We start from the raw sequence: 25413 nt of genomic DNA, 5'->3' as shown, positions 1-25413 counted from the left end.
TGTACGTGTACATTTCCGGTAGAATATTCCACCTACAAGCTAGCTGTAATAGAATTCTAATGATGTATGACTAATAATAATTATATTTATTAATTATTTTACTAGTCAACCAACATTAGAATTTTTCTATAGCCTATGGGCGGATGCATTTGACTGGAAATGTACGATTGCAGCGTCGTACAGTTTAGCTGCTCCGTCAAATCTTCTTAGAACTTTCGACAGACACCATAAGCCAAAGATTCGACGTTTGTATGTTTTTCGTTGCTTTGTCGAATCTTCGTCATTCATGTTGAATGGTCTACTGTACCCCAACAGTCAGCCAACTTTCACATTCGTTTCTCAATCTCCAAGTGCAATGGCGGGCACGGCATCCGACGTTGTGTCAGATATTGATATGGCATTATAATATAGAATCTATAATAATAAATCCCCCCCCACAACACGGGCAGCCTCTGAGGCTATCACAACACTAGCAACACTAGTATCACTATCAAGTTCACAACACTAACACAATAGCAGCAGATTATTATGAAAAAGTAAAGTTGAACTGTAGCTTGTTTCACTATTGTTCTGTTGCTGTGCTTATGCTTAATTGCTAAATAATTCAAGTTCTCTGACAAACGGACCAGCTAAGATTGACTGTCTTCTGAAATAATTCAGTGTGTGTGTCTCTCTCTGCTAGCAAATCGTAAGTGAAAGTAAGTTGCCTGTACGTTGTACTTAGTTCTAGCTATTTTACTGCCCCTCCTCTTTGGTTACAATCGGCCAATAACATTCATCATCATCATTATTTTTATTTTACTTCCCCCACTCAATTCCAGCAGCGATCTTTTCTCTCTATGTTGAATCTTTTCTCTCTATGTAGAATAATCTTGGACTAATAGAGTTAAGGTTAGGCACATTCGACCACAGGTTCGATGGACACAGATTGTTATTGTCAACGTCATGTCGAATCTCATATCTATATTGAACTGTTGTCGCAACAAAAACGAAAATAAAGCATTTGTTTATGTCGGATCGTTCAGTTTTCGTATTCTGCACTTTCATTATCGTTTGTTAAAACGATAACGAAAATACCTGAAATTCGGACGAAAATGCATTTGGACGAAAACGAATGCACATGTCTATTATCCTTTGCATGTTAGATTGTAAATTCTTTTTTACTCTAGTTGTGCTTTCATGACAGGGAATAAATGGAAACCTCCTGAGTGAGACACAGAAAGTAACAGGATAAGCCTTCTCTACTTTATGCAAAAGTAAAAAAATTGCTTTGGGTTGATATATACTTTTTATTGATCTTTTTCTGGGCTGACGCTCACAAATTTGTGACATAACACTTCCTAAACAGTTCTCAATTCTGTTATTTTTCAGGCTATGGATCTCTGCTGTAACAATGATCCAAAGTCCACTTTATCATTATTACTTTTAGTATTGTGCCTAATTACAGCATGCAAAAGTAAAAGTACAGCCCAAAGCTCTAAAACAATAAGTCCAACTATATATGACCAATCATTTAGTCAAATACTGCTTATTTCCATTCTCTTTTTAATGCCACCCAGTTTTCAACATCTGGAAGACATTAAATGTAAAGAGCTGAGGTTATCAAGGCAAATGTATTGTCAGAATTAAGATCTTAATCTCTTCTTGAATTCCTGATTGTTTGGCTAATTTTATCCCATGCTGAGCGAGTTAGTCATGGGAAAGAACACGTTCTATCTCTCCTATGGCCATGAAAAATGGGCTTTACGGTAGGGAAATATGATCATTCAGAAACAGGTTTTCTGTGAAATAGCAGATTGCTTTTAAAATACTACATTCTCTTTACAAAATACCACACAAAACAGCATATTTTACAGAAGTAAAACCAGTGTAGTCATATTTCCACTGAAAAGGCAGAACTCGGATGAACATTTTACCCATGACAATTGATATACATGATGAAAGCTAAACTGAAGGCTCAGACTCATCATTAGAAATGGTGTTTATGTAAAAAATAAAAATTAAACAACATGCAATAACTACTTACATTGTTCAATTCCATTACTGAAATGCACCAAACAAGAATTGTTAATGATACAGTATATCTGTATTAGGCAATTAGGCAAAAACCCCAACCCTAACATAATAAGTAACAGTGAGGCATGGATAGATTATTCTGCAGTTGCTCAATATTATATAATATAATAATATGGAACTGTAGTCAGACTAAGCACATTGAAATATTTACGCGTAGCCTCCTTGCGCTAAATAGGGGCTATTATGTCAATTTAGTTTTTGGCTGGGCTGTAGTTAGCTCAGGTTGATTGTTTAGTTTTTCACCTGGTTTTTCCCTAAGCTTAATTTGGCTTGTGATTAGATGTCACTTGTTTCACTGGTCATAATATGAGATTTCACAAACAAAACAAAGTTATAAATATTTATATTTTATTTAGCCAGTCCAGTAGGAGGTTTAGGCCACTGGTGCGGCTGGGGGGGATATACATTTTCAGGACAGGTCATGTGCTCTCTCTCTTTCCCTGGGGTGGGGCCTAGAGAGGTGCTGCTGGGTGGACAGTACAACAAAAACAAATGCTCTTGCACACGGGTGTATTGGCTAGGTAGTCCAAAAGTTCAGACTAGACAATAACTTTCGGCCTTGCTGCCCTCCAGGATAGGGATATCCTAGTAGTCAAAGGAAAAAACAGAAAAGAGAGGGCGCACCAGCCTAGTTTATTATCCTTTAGTACATTTATTCAAAAAACATAATTAAAACCTACTCACAAAGGTAGAAAGAAAATCACACTTATAACAGTCTTTGACATATGGCAGTCTGGCCACGCAGTCTCCAGGTCCTAGAGAGAGGACGTACGAACCGCTGCTGGCTGACGCGTTTCCAAGGTATACCTTCTTCCTCAGAGCCTAACAGTGTTACTCTCTTGCAGCTACTTATACATGTGTTCATCTGGGAAACACATCCCAGGTCTACTCTAAAGCCCCTCCCCAAAATAATGGGTGGTCTTATAAAAGGCGGACCTTAACTGAATGTTTATAACTAAATATTTATATTAATAACATGTATAAGTAGCTGCTGGGTGGAGCCTGATTTGAGGCCTAACATGTGCTGAAGTGGTCCTGAAGCTGTCCTGCCTGGTCTGAAGGAAGCTATGCCAAGGAGGAGATCCAGGGGAGGTCCTTTGCTGGAGAGAGCCAGAAAGAAGGTTCTTAGAAGGGCCTGGTGACTCACTTGGAGGACACACTGAAAATATGGTAACTTGCTTAAAGTGTTACCAGGTTCTGACACTGTTAAGCTGGACATGGATCTGAATCTGGAGAGTCTGTAAGTGATCTGCTATGGTACCTGGGACCCCTAACCCTCACGTCCTTAACAGTTTTGCAAAAAAACATTAAAAAGACAAAAGTGACTGGGGCCCAATATCCTTTCTCGGTCCCCAATTTTAGACATGGACTTAGCCCTGGGGTGAAATGCTAGCCCATCCCTGTCTCTGGAGGTGCTATCCTGCCTTTGGAATGTCAGAGGGATGCTACATACATATTCTCTACAATCAGTAAATGAGCTTTAATGCAAACCCTCAATGACCTATGTAGCTGCAGGAACTATAGCTATAAGGCCTGGTTTACACCTATTCAGTTTGCTTTTGATCTGTTTCTGTTTCTTGCATTTAAAATGGTTCTTGACCCTTTCCAAAAATGCAGAGGCTGAAAAAAGCATAGATGTAAGCCTTTTTGTGAGTGTGTTCTGGGAAAAATATGAAGTGATCCTCCCTAGAAGAGACTTCTGGCTTTCACCAATTTTTCCAAACCCTTCACTTTTCTTTGGCTGGTTATTAGGAGGTAAAATAGAAAATAAACCAAAGGAAGCAAAATTTTAGGGCCAAATTGAAACAACAATAAAGCGACATACAATAAACAAATGTTATCATCCTATAAATTATAAGTCCTCTCACTCATGTACAAAGCAGAACCATTTTATTTTCGGATTAACCAATAACAGAACGGTATTCAGTTGAGTAGCTTGATGTGTTGGAGCCATATGTATGGTGATCAGTCACCTGGAACTTGATTCTCTTTTGTGCATTAAAGGCAGATCATCCATTACCACGATAACCAGTTCTGGTGGTTAGTACCTTATAGGTACGTCTCTATTTGCATTTCTTGGATTGAACTAGTTGCTAAGTCTCTGCTAATCTTGGCCTAATTGGAAGAATGCAAGGCTGAACTCCTTGTAAACTCTAACTACCACTTTTCCAGTTTTGGCTTTTACCATTGACAACAATATTGGGCACTAATTCTGACAAGGACGAGAATTATATTAAGGTAACCTTGATTCGCAGTTCTTTTGTTACTACTCCTCAATGATTGACATAAGAGGGTTGATTTGCTAAAGGCAAATAGGCTGTTCATTTTTCAAAAAAAAATTCACTTTGCAAAAGAATTAGCTTAGTTCATGTGGTAAAAATTCACTTGGCAAAGAATACCCAATCATGTGCAAGCAAATAATAATAATAATAATAAAAATTTTTGCTTACACATGTTTGGATGATGGAAGTCAGCATAGCTTTACCTCATTTACTAAGATGGGGGAAATTTCCCTTACAAAGGTAAAACTCACTTGCAAATTGAACAGCCTAGTTGCCTGTATTAAATTAAACTCATGGAGTATGGACACTTAGAGTATGTGCTACATAAGCAGTACTATTATGCACTTTAGCGCCAACCGAAACATCATCCAAAAAAAATGCTCATGCACACTAACATTAGTGCCTCATTTGATTCAAACTTTGAGAAAGTTAACTTTTAAAGTGGTAGTAAACTGCACTTTTTTGCTTTTTTTAAACCCTGCAAGACAATGGCATGATGTGCTAGTATGCATCGTATACTAGCACATTATGAAATACTTACCTTAGAACGAAGCCCTCCAGCAGCGTGCTGTCACCACTGACAGGGCTTCCATCTTCAGCCAGGCTTTCTTCTGACTTTGCATGCACTAGCCATCTAATTGGCCGCCCCACGATGGCATCACGGACTGTGGCACGGAGCTCTGAAGGGACGTCATGGGTATGCCATCCCTTCAGAGCGCATGGGCCGGTGATATCACTGGCTGCATGCAGCGTGAATATCTCCTAAACAGTGCAAGTTTTGCAGATATTTACTGTACCTACAGGTAAGCTTTATTATAGGCTTACCTGTAGGTACAAGTTAAAGAAAAGAGTTTACTATGGCTTTAAACTATACTTTAAATAATTTCTTTCTATACTTTTTTCTCTCACTGCCCAGTGTCCATAAGCTGTACATTTGTACATTTTTATGGAGACCAGAGTTGTAATGGTCATGTAATAGTCACCTCAAAAGACAGATGTGTTTCTAAGAAAGTAGCTAATAGCAGACCACTGTAGTACCTAATGCTGTCAACTGAATTTATAACCTTCTTTTATGCAAACCATAAACATTTGCATAAATCATTAAAAAGTAAATATCACAACCTTAGGCATTATTAGGACAATGTAATATCAGTTTAGCTTGCATTATGAAAAACTCAGATTCGTAAACTAATTCCCCAATAAAACCTGGTCTGCAGAACATCTACATTGTTGTGTTTATGTGTTTACTTCTCAAGGTGAGTGTGTTCCTACTGAGTTAAAGCTCTTCCTCCAAAGAGGCATATCTTTTAAGAGTACTTAATTATAGTTATTTTTCACAACAAAGGGTCCTTCCCGTGGCTCAATGAAAGGTCATTACCATGCCAATTAAAACATAGCTTTAGGCACTTGAGGAAGTAGGGCTTGTAAGATCTTCTCACCTTAGCTTCACTTTTGGAGATGAAAGTCTGTCTCACCAGTCACCACTTGCTACATGATGTGTATTTTTGTTTTAAGGACAGATGTGGCAAGTTATGTAAAACCCAACATTTAGAATATTTGTTGTCTAATTTGGACATTGGTATTCACTGTACATTTAAGTTTGAGGAAATGCTTGAACGGAAAATGTCTCCTAAGAGTGTTTTGAAGGACATTGAAGTGGGTTCTTCAATAATTAACTGGTTTCATATACATCTTATGCACCAAAGTGGAGCAGATTTAACATGCTCATTTAAAAGTAGGTATTGGCTGTATAAATAACCTGTTGGGTTAGTTCTGAATATTTTTTTTTAATTGACAACTTTACATAAGTATATGGCAATCAATCAATTTCCAGGTTTTGGGTAATGTTGCTTTAAAAATATTATTTATTATTATTTCACTCATATACCAGACACTGTTACTCTCTAGAAACTGTTGAGGGTATGAATAAAGTGAAAGTGTCATTAAAATTGCTCACATGAGATCTTAACAGTTTGCAATATACAGTGCCTGCACTTACTTTTTTTACTTTTTTCTTTCTAAATTGACTTCTGTGCTGATCTTGGAAAGGGACAACCCTCTTTATATAGAGGACCCAACTTGACTCTGATGTTGGAGATTAGGAATACTCCTGTGTGCCACTACAAGAGAAGTGACACACTGGATATTGGAACAGCTGAGATGCGTTGAAGCCTGTGTTTGCTGAGTTCAGCCTAGTCTGGAGGATTCTGGGCCCCATAAAAACAATTAAGCAATGTAAAGCATATGTTGGCATTGAAAGTGCCTGCAACTGGAGCTGGTGTTAGGTGACTTTATTTTGATAACAAGGTCACCATAGCTATTTAAATGCTTGTTTTCCAATCCTAACATTTAAACAGATATCAACTCAAATGGAAAACTGCACTAATTGTGTATGCATCTTTCTGTAATATCAGTACACTTCTAATTGCACACTGTATTATTAAATATCTTGATAATAATTCAAAGAGATCCTGGCATCAGAGCTTACATTTCAATAAACATTTTTCCATAAGTCTATATGTTCATTTAATGTTTTATGCAAATTAATTACCTGTAAAAGTCTCTCTTGTGTAGATATGCAAAAACCCAGAGACCACTGCTGGATACCACCATATTGGATGTGATGTCAGCAGCCCCTGCAGATTCAGAGCTGTGGCTCAAGTGATACTCTATAGCAATCCCCTTCACTCATCTCTTGACTGCTTTATAAAAGGTTATAAAAGGAGGAGGGGCACAAGAGCTGGGCCAGCGCAAGAGAATAATTGTACATTCCTCAAAGAGGAGGGCCTATGATACGCATTTCCGTGCTTGGAAATGGAATCACATTTTCTAGCAAGTTCAAAGGCACATTTCTAGTAAATACAAATATAATTAGAGAAAGGAAAAACACTGCAAGTTAGCCTTTTTTTCTCCGCTTATACTGTAATTCTGTAAGTTAGTGACAGGGTCTCTTTAAATATCACATGTAATTTAATAATAAACAATATACTACAGTGGAAGTTGGTAAGATAGACCCTTTGAAGTTTTTGTGTCATGTTAAAGGCCTAAACTAATCGTTTACACCTCTATACTGTTTGTTTCTGTAACAGTTCTAGGAGATATGACAGAGGGAAAGCTATTGTCCATGCACTATTGTCATTTATAGTTCCATAGTTAGTTGGGTTGAAAAAAGACACAAGTCAATGTAGTATAGCCAATAGAAAAAAAAACAAATAAGGATAAAACCTACACATACAGAAAGCCACCATGTCCAAGGCATGTTTCCTCTTGCTGTGGTTTTTGTTAGTCAGTTTTTAGTCAATTTCCTTCTTGCATCCTCTCATTTTGCAGGATTAGAAAATCAGGAGCATATTAATGTGCAGCGTTGTCAGGATTCTTCATCGAGTTTTATTAAAGCTTCATCAGTCCTTGAAAGAGCCCGTTGTACAGAATTTGGAAGAAGAGACAGCTCTTCATGTTGGGCAGATGACTGAACAATCGCCAACGCCGGACAGTGTAAAATAATCCTGAAAGAAGAAAAGCCTTTTAATGAAGGCACTGGATGTTGGACACAGATTACCAGAGATAAAATGAATCCCTGTTGGAGATGTCACTTATATCCCTCATTTGCTCTAATACTGGTGACTTTAAGGTTTCTGAACTCATCTTTTATCAAAGTAAATAATGGGATCACAGTGATGAAAGGACAAAGCGGCTACCTATCAGAAGAAGATCTACAATTCTCAATTCCCAAAGAGAAAGATTCCTGCAAAGTGGAAGTCATTGTTAATGAACCCATAACACAACGAGTTGGAAAGCTTTCTCCACAGGTACATTCTTGTTACCTTTTATGAGTTTAAAACTGTTGATTTATAGATTTAATCCACCATGCTGCTTTAAGGGTATAGAATTCACTTTAAATCTGAACTCCAGGTAAATATAATCAACACTTAATCCAGTATTATAGTCATCAAATATAATCAAATGTGTTTTTATATACAACTAATACAGGTAATTTATCTGCTTTTATTAGTGTTCTGTAATCTTCTGTACAGGGAGGAAGAATCAGTAAGTTTAGCCAGCCAGGCTTCTCTGCATTGCGTGATACTATCAATGCAATTCCAGGAGTTTGATGACAGGAGGGGAAGAGCAAGTTAAGTAAAGCAGTGACTTCATTGGTGCTCTCTAGTTAGCAGCTTAGGGACAAGCCTGTGATCAAGTTGTATTACTTATCTGTAGTGGAGAAAAGTGATGTCACAACTTGGCTTTGCAGTCTGGCAATGGTGTTTAAATCACAGTACTAACTGAATGCAATTAAAAATCTTTTGACAAGCAAGACAGCTATTCATGTCAACAGTGTACAAGAATGTAAGAAGTGAGTATATGCTGTAACCGGTGGTGTCCAAATTAGCTTTTATTAGGTAATTAAATAAAAACAATATCACAAATGTATAAAAAAAATACTGTAGTGAAGAAAAAATAGAAAATAATCTATAGACTATGAAGTAGTTTAATCTATAGACTATGAAGTAATTTAATTGAAATATACTGTATGTCACACAATTTTAATATGGAAACAAGACCTTGTTTGAGAATCGTATGTATGTATATGTATGAAACATATATGTATGAAACACAAACCCATAGGTTGAACAATTTATTTAAATAGATTGGTAGTAAAAATATTAACAACAAATACTTTACATATTCTAAACAATCATACATTGAATGGTGATTACTGGGCAGGTTAGGTTGCGGTAACCTTTATCTGAAGATACAGTATGTCACAAAAGTCAGTAAACCCCTCACATTTTTATAAATATTTTATTCTATCTTTTCATGTGACAACACTGAAGAAATTACACTTTGCTACAGTGTAAAGTAGTGAGTGTACAGCTGTATAACAGTGTAAATTTTCTGTCCCCTCAAAATAACTGAACACATAGCCATTAATGTCTAAACTGCTGGCAACAAAAGTGAGTACACCCCTAAGTGCAAATGTCCAAATTGGGCCCAAAGTGTCAATATTTTGTGTGGCCACCATTATTTTCCAGCACTGCCTTAACCCTCCTGGGCATGGAGTTCACCAGAGCTTCACAGGTTGCCCCTGGAGTCCTCTTCCACTCCTCCATGATGACATCACGGAGTTGGTGGATGTTAGTGACCTAGCGCTCCACCTTTTGTTTGAGTATGCCCCACAGATGCTCCATAGGGTTGAGGTCAGAAGACCAAGTTGACCATGGCAAGGCCTGTTTTGAGTGGAACCTGTCCTGTTAAACCACTGTATGGTCTTGGCCACCGTGCTGCAGCTCAGTTTTAGGGTCTTGGCAATCTTCTTATAGCCTAGGCCATCTTTATGCAGAGCAACAATTCTTTTTTTCAGATCCTCAGAGAGTTCTTTGCCATGAGGTGCCATGTTGAACTTCCAGTGACCAGTATTAGAGAGTGAGAGCGATAACACCAAATTTAACACACCTGTTCCCCATTCACACCTGAGACCTTGTAACACTAATGAGTCACATGCCACAGGGGGAGGGAAAATGGCTAATTTGGTCCAATTTGGACATTTTTACTTAGGGGTGTACTCACCTTTGTTGCCATCAGTTTAGACATTAATGGCTGTGTGTTGAATTATTTTGAGTGGACAGCAAATTTACACTGTTATACAAGCTGTACACTCACTACTTTACAATGTAGCAAAGTGTTATTTCTTCAGTGTTGCCACATGAAAAGATCTAATAAAATATTTTTAAAAATGTGAGGGGTGTACTCACTTTTGTGAGATACTGTAATTAAGCCCTAAAGGACTACTGAGTTATTTGGGGGAAATACTCAGGTTTTTATTGCCAAGGGCAAATGTTCTATGTGTTGGGCTTTTGGAATTGAAAATAATTGCAGATTTATACTGGCCATACAGAAATCAATTGTTCTTAATCACCCAATGGGCTGATCACAAAAACAGAATGGATTCCCCCACCCACACAATTGAATCCTCCGAACTTTGCGATCAGCACTGCATTTGGGTTTGATTTTGGGTATTTTTACCAAAGAAATGTAGCAAAATACATTTTGGCTGAAATTTATGAAGAACAATTATTTATTTGCAACATTTTATAACAGAAATGAAGAAAAACAGTTTTTTTTTTCAAAATTATTATTGTTTAGCAAAAAATAAAAAAAACCCAGTGTTGATTAAATACCACCAAAATAAATCTCTAGTTGTGTGCACAAAATGAAAAAGTTAGTTTGGCTAGTGTTACATGACCACGCAAGTGACATTCAAAGTGTCACAGCATTGAAAGCTGAAAATTGGCCTGAGCAGGAAAGGGTAAAAGTGCACGATATTGAAGTGGTAAAACCAGCTTCCAATTGCAAGAATGATCAAAGGGATCAAGGCAATCTACCATCAACAGTTTTATAGGTTGCATTGGTCATTAGGGAATCAAAAGCAAGTTGAAAGTGGTTGAAATTAGACATTTTTTATGTCAGGGGCAATTGTTTTCTGCGAGGGGAAAAAAATTTACAAAATTGCAGCTCTATAAAAAGTAACAAAAAGTGTGAATGTGAAAATAAATAATAAAAGTTCATATACTGAAGAACAACTGGGAGCAATCTTCAACTTTTCAATCAGCTAAATTTCCCACTCACGCAATTCCACCCTGCTCAATTAAGTGCAGCAACAATGCATGTGAACCACAAACCCTTATAGTGTAATGCTGTTACAAATTAACTGTAAAGAATTAACACCAATCAATCTGGGATAGCCTTCACTCTGCCTTATCAATCCTTCCAGGGACAATACTCATCAAACACTGTAAGCAATAAATAAAAAAGTATCACATAAATTGCTACGCTGAATGTGATAATTAGGGGCTCAATTTGTCGCTGGTTCTGCCTAGCCCCATTCCTTTATTTTTCTGGGGTTTTTTTGGTATAAGATTTGAGCGGTTGTGGAGCCATATAATCTTGACTACATCATACAGCCCTATATAATATTGTTGATTGGCCATCTTTTGTAATAGAGTCTTGGTGTAGGCCGCACAATCACTTCCGGCTGAAAACAAGGCATGACTAATGGTTGGTCGGCCATTATATTGTCGAGAACGAGGCTGATTCATTTCTGTTCTGTCTGCCATTTCAATTCGAAAGTGAGGAGCCATTTTTTATGTACAAGCGAGGCTTAGCCTGACCTGTCGGCCATTTTTTAGCAATAGGAAGTGCTTATCAGGATTTGACAATTACAGTGTCACCTCCATTATTGAAAGGAAATATATATACAGTCAGGTCCATAAATATTGGGACATCGACACAATTCTTTTTGGCTCTATACACCACCACAATAGATTTGAAATGAAACAAACAAGATGTGCTTTAACTGCAGACTTTCAGCTTTAATTTGAGGGTATTTACATCCAAATCAGGTGAATGGTGAAGGAATTACAACAGTTTGTATATGTGCCTCCCAGTTTTTAAGGAACCAAAAGTAATGGGACAATTGGCTGCTCAGCTGTTCCATGGCCAGGTGTGTGTTATTCCCTCATTATCCCATTTACAAGGAGCAGATAAAAGGTCCAGAGTTAATTTCAAGTGTGCTATTTGCATTTGGAATCTGTTGCTGTCAACTCTCAATATGAGATCCAAAGAGCTGTCACTATCAGTGAAGCAAGCCATCATTAGGCTGAAAAAACAAAACAAACCCATCAGAGAGATAGCAAAAACATTAGGTGTGGCCAAATCAACTGTTTGGAACATCCTTAAAAAGAAAGAATGCACTGGTGAGCTCAGCAACACCAAAAGACCTGGAAGACCACCGAAAACAACTGTGGTGGATGACCGAAGAATTATTTCCCTGGTGAAGAAAACACCCTTCACAACAGTTGGCCAGATCAAGAACACTATCTAGGAGGTAGGCGTATGTGTGTCAAAGTTAACAATCAAGAGAAGACTTCATCAGAGTGAATACAGAGGGTTCAGCACAAGATGTAAACCATTGGTGAGCCTCAAAAACAGGAAGGCTAGATTAGAGTTTGCCAAACTACATTTAAAAAAGCCTTCATAGTTCTGGAACAACATCCTATGGACAGATAAGACCAAGATAAACTTGTACCAGAGTGATGGGAAGAGAAGAGTATGGAGAAGGAAATGAACTGCTCATGATCCAAAGCATACCACCTCATCAGTGAAGCATGGTGGTGGTAGTGTCATGGCGTGGGCATGTTTGGCTGCCAATGGAACTGGTTCTCTTGTATTTATTGATGATGTGACTGCTGAGAAAAGCAGCAGGATGAATTCTGAAGTGTTTTGGGCAATATTATCTGCTCATATTCAGCAAAATGCTTCAGAACTCTTTGGACGGCGCTTCACAGTGCAGATAGACAATGACCTGAAGCATACTGCGAAAGCAACCAAAGAGTTTTTTAAGGGAAAGAAGTGGAATGTTATGCAATGGCCAAGTCAATCACCTGACCTGAATCCGATTGAGCATGCATTTCACTTCCTGAAGACAAAACTGAAGGGAAAATGCCCGAAAAACAAGCAGGAACTGAAGACAGAGGCCTGGAGTAGAGGCCTGGCAAAGCATCACCAGGGATGAAACCCAGCGTCTGGTGATGTCTATGCGTTCCAGACTTCAGGCTGTAATCGACTGCAAAGGATTTGCAACCAAGTATTAAAAAGTGAAAGTTGGATGGATGATTGTTAATCTGTCCCATTACTTTTGGTCCCTTAAAAAGTGGGAGGCACATATACAAACTGTTGTAATTCCTACACCATTCACCTGATTTGGATGTAAATATCCTCAAATTAAAGCTGAAAGTCTGCAGTTAAAGCACATCTTGTTCGTTTCATTTCAAATCCATTGTGGTTGTGTTTGGAGCCGAAAGGATTAGAATTGCGTCGATGTCCCAATATTTATGGACCTGACTGTATATAGGCGTGATGGATTGCGTGGTGTCCTTCCCGCCAAAGACATCACTTAAGACGAAGCACGTTGGGCAGAGCTAACGCACGCGATGTTGCTGCGCCTCTTTAGACTGGAAATTTTGTGAAGTGCTGTTTGAAGTCCTTACCATGCAGCCTGTGGTTGTTTTTCTCTCAAAACACATCTGTTTTTACAATGGAGTAGATTTTGTACTTTGAATCCTAATAAAAGTTTTAGTCAGATTTACACTACGTGGATTCTTCCATTTTGATTTTATGTGGAAGTTTGTGCATTACGTTGTCACCATTGATCATATCACACTTTGGAGCGTAAGCTACGCGGTGGAACTCCAGCCAAGTATTGTGAGCCGGATCACTCCATGAGGGGATTGTCATTAACAAGCAGAGGTCCAGGTGGCAGCGTTAGATGTAAGTATTGGCAGTATTTTTATCTTATCTGCAACGTTTTTACCTGTATACTTTCATTATTTTACAATAAATACTACACTATAAGGCCCTTTTTTGTTTATTGGCCATGGTGTTTGATGGGTATTGCCCCCTGGAGAATTGATAAAAGAAAGTGAAGGCTATCCCAGATTTATGTTTACAATTTCCATCCACATAAGCTTTATTGCTGCACAGTCACCTGGCAGCATCTACTGTGTGCATTGCATGTGGGTGAAAGCTTGTGATCAGTGGACACTTTTTCTCACATAGACTGGCACTATATGCACAGGTGTTAATCCTTTACAGTTAATTTGTAACAGCGTTAAACTACAGTAAAACCTTGGATTGCGAGCATAATTCATTCTGGAAACATGCTTGTAATCCAAAGCACTTGTATATCAAAGCAAATTTCCCCATAAGAAATAATGGAAACTTAGATGATTAGTTCCACGACCATTTATTCATAGGTCTTTCAGTTTATAGTCCATATAAAAAGATTGTAGCAATGTGGTAGGTTGTGTAACCTTAAAATGTCCATCCACAAATGGAAGCTTCCACAAGGGGATTAGAAGCAAAATCCAGCAGGAGCTATAGAGCATACAAGAAGAGAGGCGCCTCTAAGTAAACTCAGTAAAAACTCAGTAAAAACTAAGTAAAACTCTTAGCAACTCACATGGTTGATGATTAAAAGAGGCACATCTAAGTAAGCAAGCAACCAGGGTAAAGCTGTCCACATAGACCATCCTCCACACCGCCAGCTTTTATCGCTGTCAGTCTGCAATTGTGACTGGGTGATTACCCTGAAAGCAAGGCTTGAAGCGCTCATGGAGCGCAGCATGCAAAGGATGACTTAGATGGTAGTGCAGAGGACGGTCTATGTGGACAGCTTTACCCCGGATGCCTGCATACTTAGATGTGCCTCTTTTAATCATCAACTATGTGAGTTGCTAAATGTTGTACCTTCATTAAATGTAACCATACTGCTACACTTAGAGGCGCCTCTCTTCTCTTTAATACTCAGTTGTGACATGATGTTACTTGTTTATCAAGACATCGCTTGTATATCAAGTCAAAATTTATTAAAAAATTTTGCTTGTCTTGAAAAACGCTCACAAACCAAGGTTTTACTGTATATGGTTCTTTTTCTTTTTGGATGAATCCTGATTTCCGGTTTAAAGTTCCTTGGGGTTTGGCACTTACCAAGAGGGGATTTAGGATGCTTCCAGGATTTGTGGTTCACATGCTTTGTTGCTGCACTTAATTGAGCAGCCTGGCATTCCAGTGAGTGGGAAATTTAGCTGATTGAAAAGTTGAAGATCTCTCCCGGTTGTTCTTCAGTATATGAACTTTATGAACTTTTATTATTTCTTTTCACGTTCACTTTTTGTTACTTTTTATAACGCTGCAATTTTGTATATTTTTTCACTATTGAAGGATTGAGTATATTGCCTTTCTTGCTAGCAGCTATTACATGAGTGTATAGCGCTGACTTTATTTTGTATTTTTGCTTTCTCCGAGGGGGGCTTTTGGCATGAATAATAATTGTTGATTAAATTTATGCAGCCATGTCTGCAATCTCTTACTTGTCTCTAAGCCTTCACCTTTTCATAGCCGGTAACCTTACCCCAAACTAAAATCTAATCTTTACCTTTTCAAAGATATTTCAAACGTTTAAACCAACTTTTAACTGCAAAAATGGATCGAGGCAATCTATAACCCACAATTGTAAAGGTTATATTGATCTTTATGGTTATTGTGATTAGAAAGCAAGTTGAAAGTGCCTGAAATTACCTGCAATTGTCATATGACTTGCATTTAAAGCAGAACTAAACCCATCGATGTAACAGTTTCAAAAAACTATTACATTCCTGACACGTGTTGTAACTTTGTAACTGTCACATTGCTTGTGCTCTCAACATGTGTTTACATGTGCAGCATCATAGCAGTTGAAGATCAAACAGAGGCCAAGATGGCAGCTTCCTTGACTGAAAACGACAGGAGGGTTTAGCTCTGCTTTAACCCTAATCATTTACTTAACCCAAACCTTTAACCTGTGTACCCTTTAGGCTTGGTTCACATGGTGCAATGCGGGGAAACCCTGCAAATCCAGTGCGGGTTCCCGCATTGCACCTGAATCGCCGGCAATTCACACTGCCCTCTGCAAACTGCTGTAGGTGTCAATACAAAGTTAATAACACCCCCAGATTGGTCTGCAGATTGCAGTGTGAACTGTGAATTCAGACAGGAATCGGATCGCATGGGTGTTCACACCCATGCGATCCGTTTCTGGTGCGGACAAAAAAAAGGGTCCTGCACGAGTTTGGTCCAAATGCGATGCGATTTCAGCTATACAGTTTGTATGGCCAAATTTGCATCGCACAGACATCACATGTGTTCTGCACAGCGATGCGAATGGCATTGCACCGGCCCTAGAATTCAACCCTTAACATTAAATTAACCTCTAACACTAAACCCACAGGCTAGCTATACATGTTTAGCTTTCTCTTGTTGGTAGGGCTGGGTAACAGGCACACCACTTAACACAAGATTCAGCACACAGACTTGTATTGCTGAGGGAGAGATGTGTCTGACCAGCTCTGTTACTGAATACTAATTACAGAGTGTGCAGGGTTCAACTATGGTGCCTATTGTCTTGCACAGTCATATTTGAACACTTTTGGGGGGGGGGGGGTAAACAAACCACCCGATCCCCCCGTTCATTCAGTCGGTCGGTCAAATAGGGGTATTAATATACCCCTGTATGCAATGTGCTCACATGTTATAAATGCAACCAGTGACCGGCAGTGGAGCAAGCTGGGCTCTTTTCTTACCTAGGTATTAGCAGGCAGGCTCATGACTGTACAGGGAGGACATACATGCTCCAGTTGTCCTCCAGGTAGGTAGATAGTAAAGTCGGGTCCTTGCTGAGTACCGAGTGAGAACTTCCTCGCTGATCACACCGACCTTACCCACATCCACTGAGCTGCTGCTGCAGGTTAATCCTCCGGGAACAGAGAGAGGCGAAGCAGGAGCAGGCACATTATTATTGTCATCTCTGTGCACCGCTGATGACAGGCTGCATCATTAGCTGGTAGTGACCAGTTAGTGCCCAGCACAGGGGAGCGTGTCAGCAGTGCAGATGTCAAGGCTTCAGTGGCGGCTGGTGGGTCATCAGACTTCCCTTGCGTCTCCTCCAGCCATGCTTCTCCTCCCTCCATCTCCAAGGTCAATAGCATTGCTTCTCCTTTCGGCCAATCGGGAAACGGGTCTCAGGACCTGCTTCCTGATTGGCCAGGAGGAGAATCAGTGTGACAACAGCGAATATTCATTCGCTATTGTCACAAAACTGGGTGGGCTCAGGAGGCAGTGCTCTGCGCCCTGAGCCCACCCTTTTGTGAAGCCTATTAGAGCCTCAGGCTCTAATCATGTGCTAAAAAAAAAAAAGACTTCCATTGGTATCCATGCATCCGGCGCCCCGCATATAAATTAGGGTGCCGGACACATGGATGGGGGAGGGGGGGGCGCCCCTGCACCCTGCATTATGGGCCGCCACTGGAAAATGGAGGTTGTTATAAAATCTTTCTGACTGCATATCTACAGAGTGACTTCAATTGGCACATCATTGTTCACCAAAGGCAAATAGACAGTTCACTTTGCAAAGGGAAGTTGCACTTTTCAAAATAATTTTCTCCAGAGCTTAGCGAATGAGATGGAGCTCTGCTGACTACCATCATCCAATCATAGGCAAGCAAAAATCCTTTTTTTTTAAATTTTCCATGCACATAATTGGGTATTTTTTGCAATTTGACAATTCACCATATTTTTTCTGGGATAAATTACCTTGCAACGTGAACAGCCTATTTGCTTTTAGTAAATCAAACCCTATATCTCTCTCTATGCCATGACCTACAGACATACAGAATACCTCCATCTTAAAAACTGTTCCTTGGCCAGCATGGCAGGGGCTAAATTTTTACTTCCCCTTTTCCATGGGGACACCAGCACGAATGCCTGATGTGCCAGGATGGAAGCATTCGGAAAGAAGGTGCATTATTTTAATAAAATCCCTTTTTATAAAAAAAAAAACAGGTTCAGCACTAATCACTGCATTGGGGATTCCTCAACACAGCCTGACATATGTGCAGAATGTATATATATATATATATATATATATATATATATATATATATATATATACACACAGGGCTTTTTTTCCCAGAGAATAGGTGCAGGAACTCACCATCCCCAGCCAACTCTCTGCCCCCAACCCCATCGTTTCGTGGGAAGAGAAATCTGCGTATTGCTCAAGGCCCAAAAAGGCATTTAGTAGTGTATAACACAGAGCTCAGGCAAGTGTACTCTGCAGAGATAAGGTGTGTGTATCACACAGGGCACAAAAAAATCAGCACAAGGGACAGAACTTACATATCTCCCCCAATGTAACCATCTATCGCTCACCTCTGTGCCCCCCATTCACATCTCACCTCTGCTACCATGTCTACAGCACACCTATGCCCCCCCATCTGCAGTTCACCTTTTCTTTCCCCTGTCCACAGCTCACCTCTTCCCCCGTCAACAGCTTACCACTTCTTTCCGCCATCCGCAGCACACCACTTCTTTCCCCCGTCCACAGTACACCACTTCTTTCCCCCGTCCACAGTACACCACTTCTTTCCCCCGTCCACAGCACACCACTTCTTTCCCCCGTCCACAGTACACCACTTCTTTACCCCGTCCACAGTACACCACTTCTTTCCCCCGTCCACAGCACACCACTTCTTTCCCCCGTCCACAGCGCACCACTTCTTTCCCCCCGTCCACAGCACACCACTTCTTTCCCCCGTCCACAGCACACCACTTCTTTCCCTCATCTGCAACATACCCCTTCTTTCCCCCCGTCCGCAGCACACCACTACTTTCCCCCGCCAGCAACACACCCCTTCTTTCCCCCCGTCCGCAGCACACCACTTCTTTCCCCTCTCTGCAGCACACCTCTGTATCTCTGCCCAGAGCTCAATTCTGTACCCCTATCCATAGTTCACCTTAGCATTCCCACAACTCACCTTTGTATCCCCTGTCAACAACTCAACTCTGCATCCCCCCACCTGCCCCCCTTTCACAGCTTACACCTCAAGTCCACAGCTACAGCTTGTCTCTACCCCCCTTCCACATTTCACTTCAGCACCCCAATCCACAGCTCTCAACTCAATTCCGGTGTTAATTTTGGCAGCAAATTTTGATTTAGTTTTAGTCTTAGTCTTAGGACTAAAATGCATTTTAGTTTTAGTCCCATTTTAGTCTTCTGCAATTGTTTTAATTTTAGTCGTATTTAGTTGACTAAATCTCCAGTACATTTTAGTTGAATAAAATGTCCTACGTTTTAGTCGACTAAAATCTCCAGTACATTTCAGTAATTTCAATTTAGGTTTAGTCATAGTCTTTTTACTAAAATGGCATTTTAGTTTTAGTCCCATTTTAGTCTTTTGACTAAAATGTCATTTTAGTTTTAGTAATTTTTTAGTCATCTCAATTGTTTTAGTTTTAGTCGTATTTTAGTCGACTAAAATAATATTCATTTAGTAGACTAAAATGTTTTAGTCGACTAAAATGTTCTAGTCGTTTTAATCGACGAAATTAACACTAATCTCTTCAATCCTCCAACTTTCACCTTGTCACCCCCTGCCACCTCTAAACAACCTGCTAACTCTTGCCACTGTACCACCTGCCCCCCCTCCCTTCCCAACTACTCAGCTCTCACTTTGCACAACCTCTCTCCCTTTCCAGCTCTCACCTCTTCTCACAACTTCACCCCCACTGTGGTTCATAACTGTCACTTCCCTCACCGATGCCTCTGTGCACAAACACTCACCCCCCTCCCTTCTCCCTTTCCCTCTCCCTCCATAGCTTTCGCTCACCTCCTCTTAATAGCTTGCGCTGCAGCTGGTAATGGTCTGTTGAGTGCGCAGGCTTTTTTCCAACACAGTGTAGTCATGACTCTCGTCCCGCCCTGCCTCGCCCTCGTCTCGCCCAGGGCCAGTGCTACCACTAGGCAAACTAGGCAGCCGCCTAGGATGCACTGGTGCCTAGGGGCGCCCGGCTGCTGATTTCCGCAGGCTGCAGCATGTAACTAACTCAGTCTTAGGCAGCTGCTCCGTCTGGTCAGTGGTGTAATTAGAGGCGCAGCACTGGAGCCAGCACTAGAGGAAGCAGAGTCGATGCTTCCTGTATAGCGTCGCCTCCTGTCACATGGGTGGGGCAAAGGGGGTGGCAAAATGAGGTTTCGCCTAGGGTGTCAAAAATTCTTGCACCAGCCCTGGTCTTGCCTGTCAGACGTGTGTAGCAGAGAGCCAAGGAGGAGTTTTAGAGCACTTCACTCGCCTCTGAGCTACACAGGCAGAGTGGGACTGGGTGGAATGGAAACTGGCTCCCGAAGCTCCAGAAAAACTTTAAAAAAATGCAGTGGTCATGGCGTGGGGACTTGAGGCAGCCACTGACACATGTACTGCTCTATACATGTCCTGAGTGCCTGACACAGAAACCGGTGGAGAAAGCGAGTAGTGTAAATACCCTCACTACTGCCTTCTGTGTTCAGTGACAGGATGGAGAGGAGAGGGCTGCCAGAGGTTGCAGAACACCGGTCCGATGTGCAGAAAAAAAGCCCTGTATATACACAGTATCTCACAAAAGTGAGTACACCCCTCACATTTTTGTAAATATTTTATTATATCTTTTCATGGGACAACACTAAAGAAATTACACTTTGCTACAATGTAAAGTAGTGAGTGTACAGCTTGTATAACAGTGTAAATTTGCTGTCCCCTCAAAATAACTCAACACACAGCCATTAATGTCTAAACCGCTGGCAGCAAAGGTGAGTACACCCCTAAGTAAAAATGTCCAAATTGGGACAAATTAGCCATTTTCCCTCCCCCTGTGGCATGACTCGTTAGTGTTACAAGGTCCCAGGTGTGAATGGGGAACAGGTGTGTTAAATTTGGTGTTATCGCTCTCACTCTCTCGTACTGGTCACTGGAAGTTCAACATGGCACCTCATGGCAAAGAACTCTCTGAAGATCTGAAAAAAAGAATTGTTGCTCTACATAAAGATGGCCTAGGCTATAAGAAGATTGCCAAGACCCTAAAACTGAGCTGCAGCATGGTGGCCAAGACCATACAGTGGTTTAACAGGACAGGTCACTCAAAATAGGCATCGCCATGGTCAACTAAAGTTGAAGTTGAGTGTGCACATGCTCAGCGTCATATCCAGAGGTTGTCTTTGGGAAATAGACGTATGAGTGCTTCCAGCATTACTGCAGAGCTTGAAGGGGTGTCAGTACTCAGACCATACGTCACACACTGCATTAAATTGGTCTGCATGGCTGTTGTCCCAGAAGGAAGCCTCTTCTAAAGATGATGCACAAGAAAGCCCACAAACAGTTTGCTGAAGACAAGCAGACTAAGGACATGGCTTACTGGAACCATGTCCTGTGGTCTGATGAGACCAAGATAAACTTATTTGGTTCAGATGGTGTCAAGCGTGTGTGGCTGCAACCAGGTGAGGAGTACAAAGACAAGTGTGTCTTGCCTACAGTCAAGCATGATGGTAGGAGTGTCATGGTCCGGGGCTGCATGAGTGTTGCTGGCACTGGGGAGCTACAGTTCATTGAGGGGACCATGAATGCCAACATGTACTGTGACATACTGACCCCCAAACACACCTCCAAGACGACCACTGCCTTGCTAAAGAAGCTGAGGGTAAAGGTGATGGACTGGCCAAGCATGTCTCCAGACCTAAACCCTATTGAGCATCTGTGGGGCATCCTCAAACGGATGGTGGAGGAGCGCAAGGTCTCTAACATCCACCAGCTCCGTGATTTCATCATAGAGGAGTGGAAGAGGACTCCGGTGGCAACCTGTGAAGCTCTGGTGAACTCCATGCCCAAGAGCGTTAAGGCAGTGCTGGAAAATAATAGTGGCCACACAAAATATTTACACTTATGACATACAATTCAGCAGGAAAGAAGAACATTTTCTCATCCAAAACAATAAAGACTGTAAGTATTACAGTCTGTATTCAAAATAAAAAAAAGTTTTGGCCTTAATATCAATTTAATTTTATGTATGTCATAACAACCATGCTACAGAAGCACCATGCAACTAATTGGAAAATGCATTGCTGCCCCCTGCTGGCAAAAAAAATAAACCCATAGCTCTAGTTTGAAAATCCCAAGTTTGAATGTGTGTGATTTTATGCATTTGTCATGAAAATCTGTCATGACAATAGGAGCATTGTTGATAGGCATAATCACAATGCTAAAATGCACAAAAGAAATACAATTTGATACAATTTTCAACTATTATTATTACTATCAGCTAATAATTAGCATATTATCATCATTTGTATAATTATTATGAGGTAACATGCATTAATTCATATTTACAAGACAAGGGATGATTTACAAAAACATAACAAAAACTCTAAAAAGAAAATGCTTTGTCCTCCTTAAACATTTAGGTAACTACTTAAAATTTTACCTTTACCTCACTAAAAATATGCCAGCTGTAAAGTTGTTACTTTGGGTAACATCTTGACTTCTTTTCTACAACGAATACATGTTTCCTAGTGCATGCAAGTATTATATATTATGTTGTACAAATTAGGTATACTTTACATTATGCACATGCAAATAATACACATCCTTTTACACAGTTTGCCATGTAATATACTAATCATTTACATCAATATGTTTTCTAGGTATTTGACTGCCATTTTCTGTCTAAAGAAGTACAGTATGTTCACAATGGTTGCCCAATCTTACATGAAGATGATGTTATGCTCAGGCTTTACAGGTCAGTCCAGGCTGTATTCTTATGAACATTGATATAGTGCCACAAAATTAAATGATGTATGTAAGAGACATGCATATTTAATATTATGTGTACAATCTACTTGTACTCAAACTATAACTAAAGGCAAAACTTTTTTTTCTAGTTTTGGATAAAGTGGAGAGGGAATAAAACACCTGTCAGTTTTTATTGCTGTCTGTGTCTCTGTTAGCGAGAATCACCCTCTCTTTTTGTACTGCTTACCATTATCGTGAAAGCGAGAGTAAAATAAAATCCCAAATTTTGGGTTGTCCCCAGCAAAGTAATAGAAGGGAAAATCTTGCAATGGGGATACTAATTCTGATGACTTGGAACCCCAAAAGATTCCTTTATTTTGCAGGGATTTCCTCTCACTTCTTGTTTGGGTATGGGACATCTACACAATGGGAAACAGATTGCAAAAAATAAACCTTACAGGGGTTATAACCCTTCCTTACTCTATCCAAAATGAAAAAAAAAAAGTTTTGCCTATAGTTCTACTTTAGGCATGTGCAGTGTTTTAAATAGAGAGGTACCATTGCTAAAAACTCTGTTTTAGTGGTATGTTTGCTGTAGTTTACTGTTGTTATCAATAAGGTGGTGCACTAATCTGGGAACACATTTTGGCAAAGCAAAGGTGTTTCTATTGAATACTATGCAGAAAGTGCCAGTGATGCACATAAAAATTAAGAATGCTAGGAAGAAACCAACAGGAACCAGTTTGACTCCATTGTTTGCTCCATTGAAATTCTTTGACAGGGCTTTAGCTATTCTAGAAAAGAGACAAAAAGTGCACCGGCACTTTTATCATTCAAATTGTTATATTATATTTTATATAGTTACCTAATAAGATTCCCTGCTGGATGTCTGTGTGCGATATCTCCTATAATGATTAATTCACTGTTAAGCATCATGCCTCAAATTGTGTGTCTTAGCTGACACATTTTCAACAGAAAAAATATGGAAAATTGTTACCATATTACTATAAAGCTGGCCAAAGATGATTTGAACAAATTCTTCCATCCAAATAATTGAGAGCTGGCAGCCTCCCATTGCTCTCAATGGACCTACTAGCAGCTAATTGCGGAACCCCCGCTGGGGTTCCTGCAGCTGATTGCAGACAGGGTGTATTCATAAGTGTGATTGAACCCTTACTTTCCCCAATACACAGAACATAAAATTCATATTTCCAATAATCATATGTACTGATTAAATATTAGAAAACATCTGAAAGATTTAGTTTTCATTATCATTAGTGCATATTATAGACCAGTGGCCTTAAAACTGTGGACCAAGGGCCAGATGTGGCCTTTTTGCTTGCTTTTATCCAGCCCTTGGTGCACTATTTCATCCGCTGATACCAACAATGGGGCATAATTCCTCCCACTAACACCAATGAAGTGGCACTATTCCTCCCATTGACACCAACGATGGGGCACAATTTCTTTCAATGACACCAACAATAAGATCCAATGACAACAATAATGGGGCACAATTCCTCCCAATGACACCAACAATGGGGCCCAATGACACTAGTGAGGGGTACAGTTCCACTGGCACCAATGATGAAGCACAATTACTCCCACTAAAACAAACAATGGGGCATTATTTTTTCCCACTGACTTTGAGATGTTTTCTACTCCCAATGGCCACAGTCCGCCCCCCCCTAAAGTCTGAAGGACAGTGGCCCTTTGCTTAGAAAGTTTGGAGACCCCTGTTATAGACAAAAGAAACGAATATTGACAACTGTATGATTGTCCTATTTTTTTGTAACAAAATCTAAACAGAAACATAAATATGCTATTTTTGCAGGTTTACAGAAAATGAAACCATTACTGAAAACTTTATACTGAGGGTGAAGCTAGTTGAACCAGACTGTAACATCATAAACTTGGGACCCAAGAAACTGGAAGTAACAGAGTTTTATGGACTGTCAAATGTTATTGATAAGAACATATTGACCTTGGATTATGAAAAAAGAATGAATCTGGAGTGCACTATTCGAGTGGCCACTATAGAATCTCATTTGCCAGCTCATGGACAACTGGTCACCGGAGATCCTGTGAAAGAGCAGCCACGAGGAGACCACCCACCCAGTTACTTCAGTAGCTCCAGTAAGGAAAACAAAAATAATTCAGGCACTTAGAGAAAATGGATATTTTTCCCAAAGTGAACCCAATAAGTATAATGTTTTACAGCATTGATTTTAAGTTTTAAACAGTAACAAAAGCCTATGATCTGTCAATTAGATGTACAAATGGCAGTTCCCATAAGGAGATTCACATGTTTGTATATTCTTTAGTAGGTAAAAGTCATATACTGTATATTCCACATTTATGTTGTATTAATGCACACTATCTGTATATGGTCATATTTTGGTCCTCAGAGTCTAGAGGTAGAGTGGGGTTAGAGGGAATTAGGGAGGTAGATAGCCCCTTAATTATGAAAAAAGGGGTGGAGGTTAAAGAAGAAAGGGAAAGGTCTGGTTTAATCTGATGTTCTGTGCCTGAGAAAAAATGTTGATGTCGGTATGGAATTAGGGGGATCCCATGCAATTTTTTTTTATTTAGGGGTTCCTATTAAAATCCATACCAGATCTGGAGGGTCTGGTATTATCAGAAACCATGAATCAGACCGAGACAGAAGTACAGTTAAATCACACCAGTTTAATAATTAAAGTAAATAGAACAAATTTAGTCAAAACATAGCCAAAGTTCGGTAACCGGAACGGATAGTCAGACAAGCCATAGATCAGCATAGTGGAACAGCAAGCAGGATCTGGAGCCAGAAGGAATGTCAGCCAAGCAAGTCTTTAACAGGAACGCAGGAGATAGTCTCTGTGATG

General features: G+C 40.0%; 1 protein-coding gene across 2 annotated transcripts in view; it reads left to right on the top strand.

The window, feature by feature from the left end:
- FREM1 (FRAS1 related extracellular matrix 1) overlaps positions 1-25413 on the top strand; it is a 267168-nt gene that overhangs the window by 16448 nt on the left and 225307 nt on the right. For both annotated transcript variants that reach the window (XM_073635658.1, XM_073635669.1), the window contains exons 2-4: positions 7689-8167; positions 22459-22553; positions 24381-24682. In XM_073635658.1, the coding sequence (XP_073491759.1) occupies positions 7928-8167; positions 22459-22553; positions 24381-24682 (637 nt within the window). In that variant the 5' untranslated portion in view covers positions 7689-7927. The remainder of the gene's footprint in view (positions 1-7688; positions 8168-22458; positions 22554-24380; positions 24683-25413) is intronic.

This window comes from Aquarana catesbeiana, linkage group LG01, assembly GCF_042186555.1.
Source record: "Aquarana catesbeiana isolate 2022-GZ linkage group LG01, ASM4218655v1, whole genome shotgun sequence".
In the NCBI taxonomy this organism is placed as follows: domain Eukaryota; kingdom Metazoa; phylum Chordata; class Amphibia; order Anura; family Ranidae; genus Aquarana; species Aquarana catesbeiana.
This window is presented reverse-complemented; position numbering and strand designations above follow the sequence as displayed.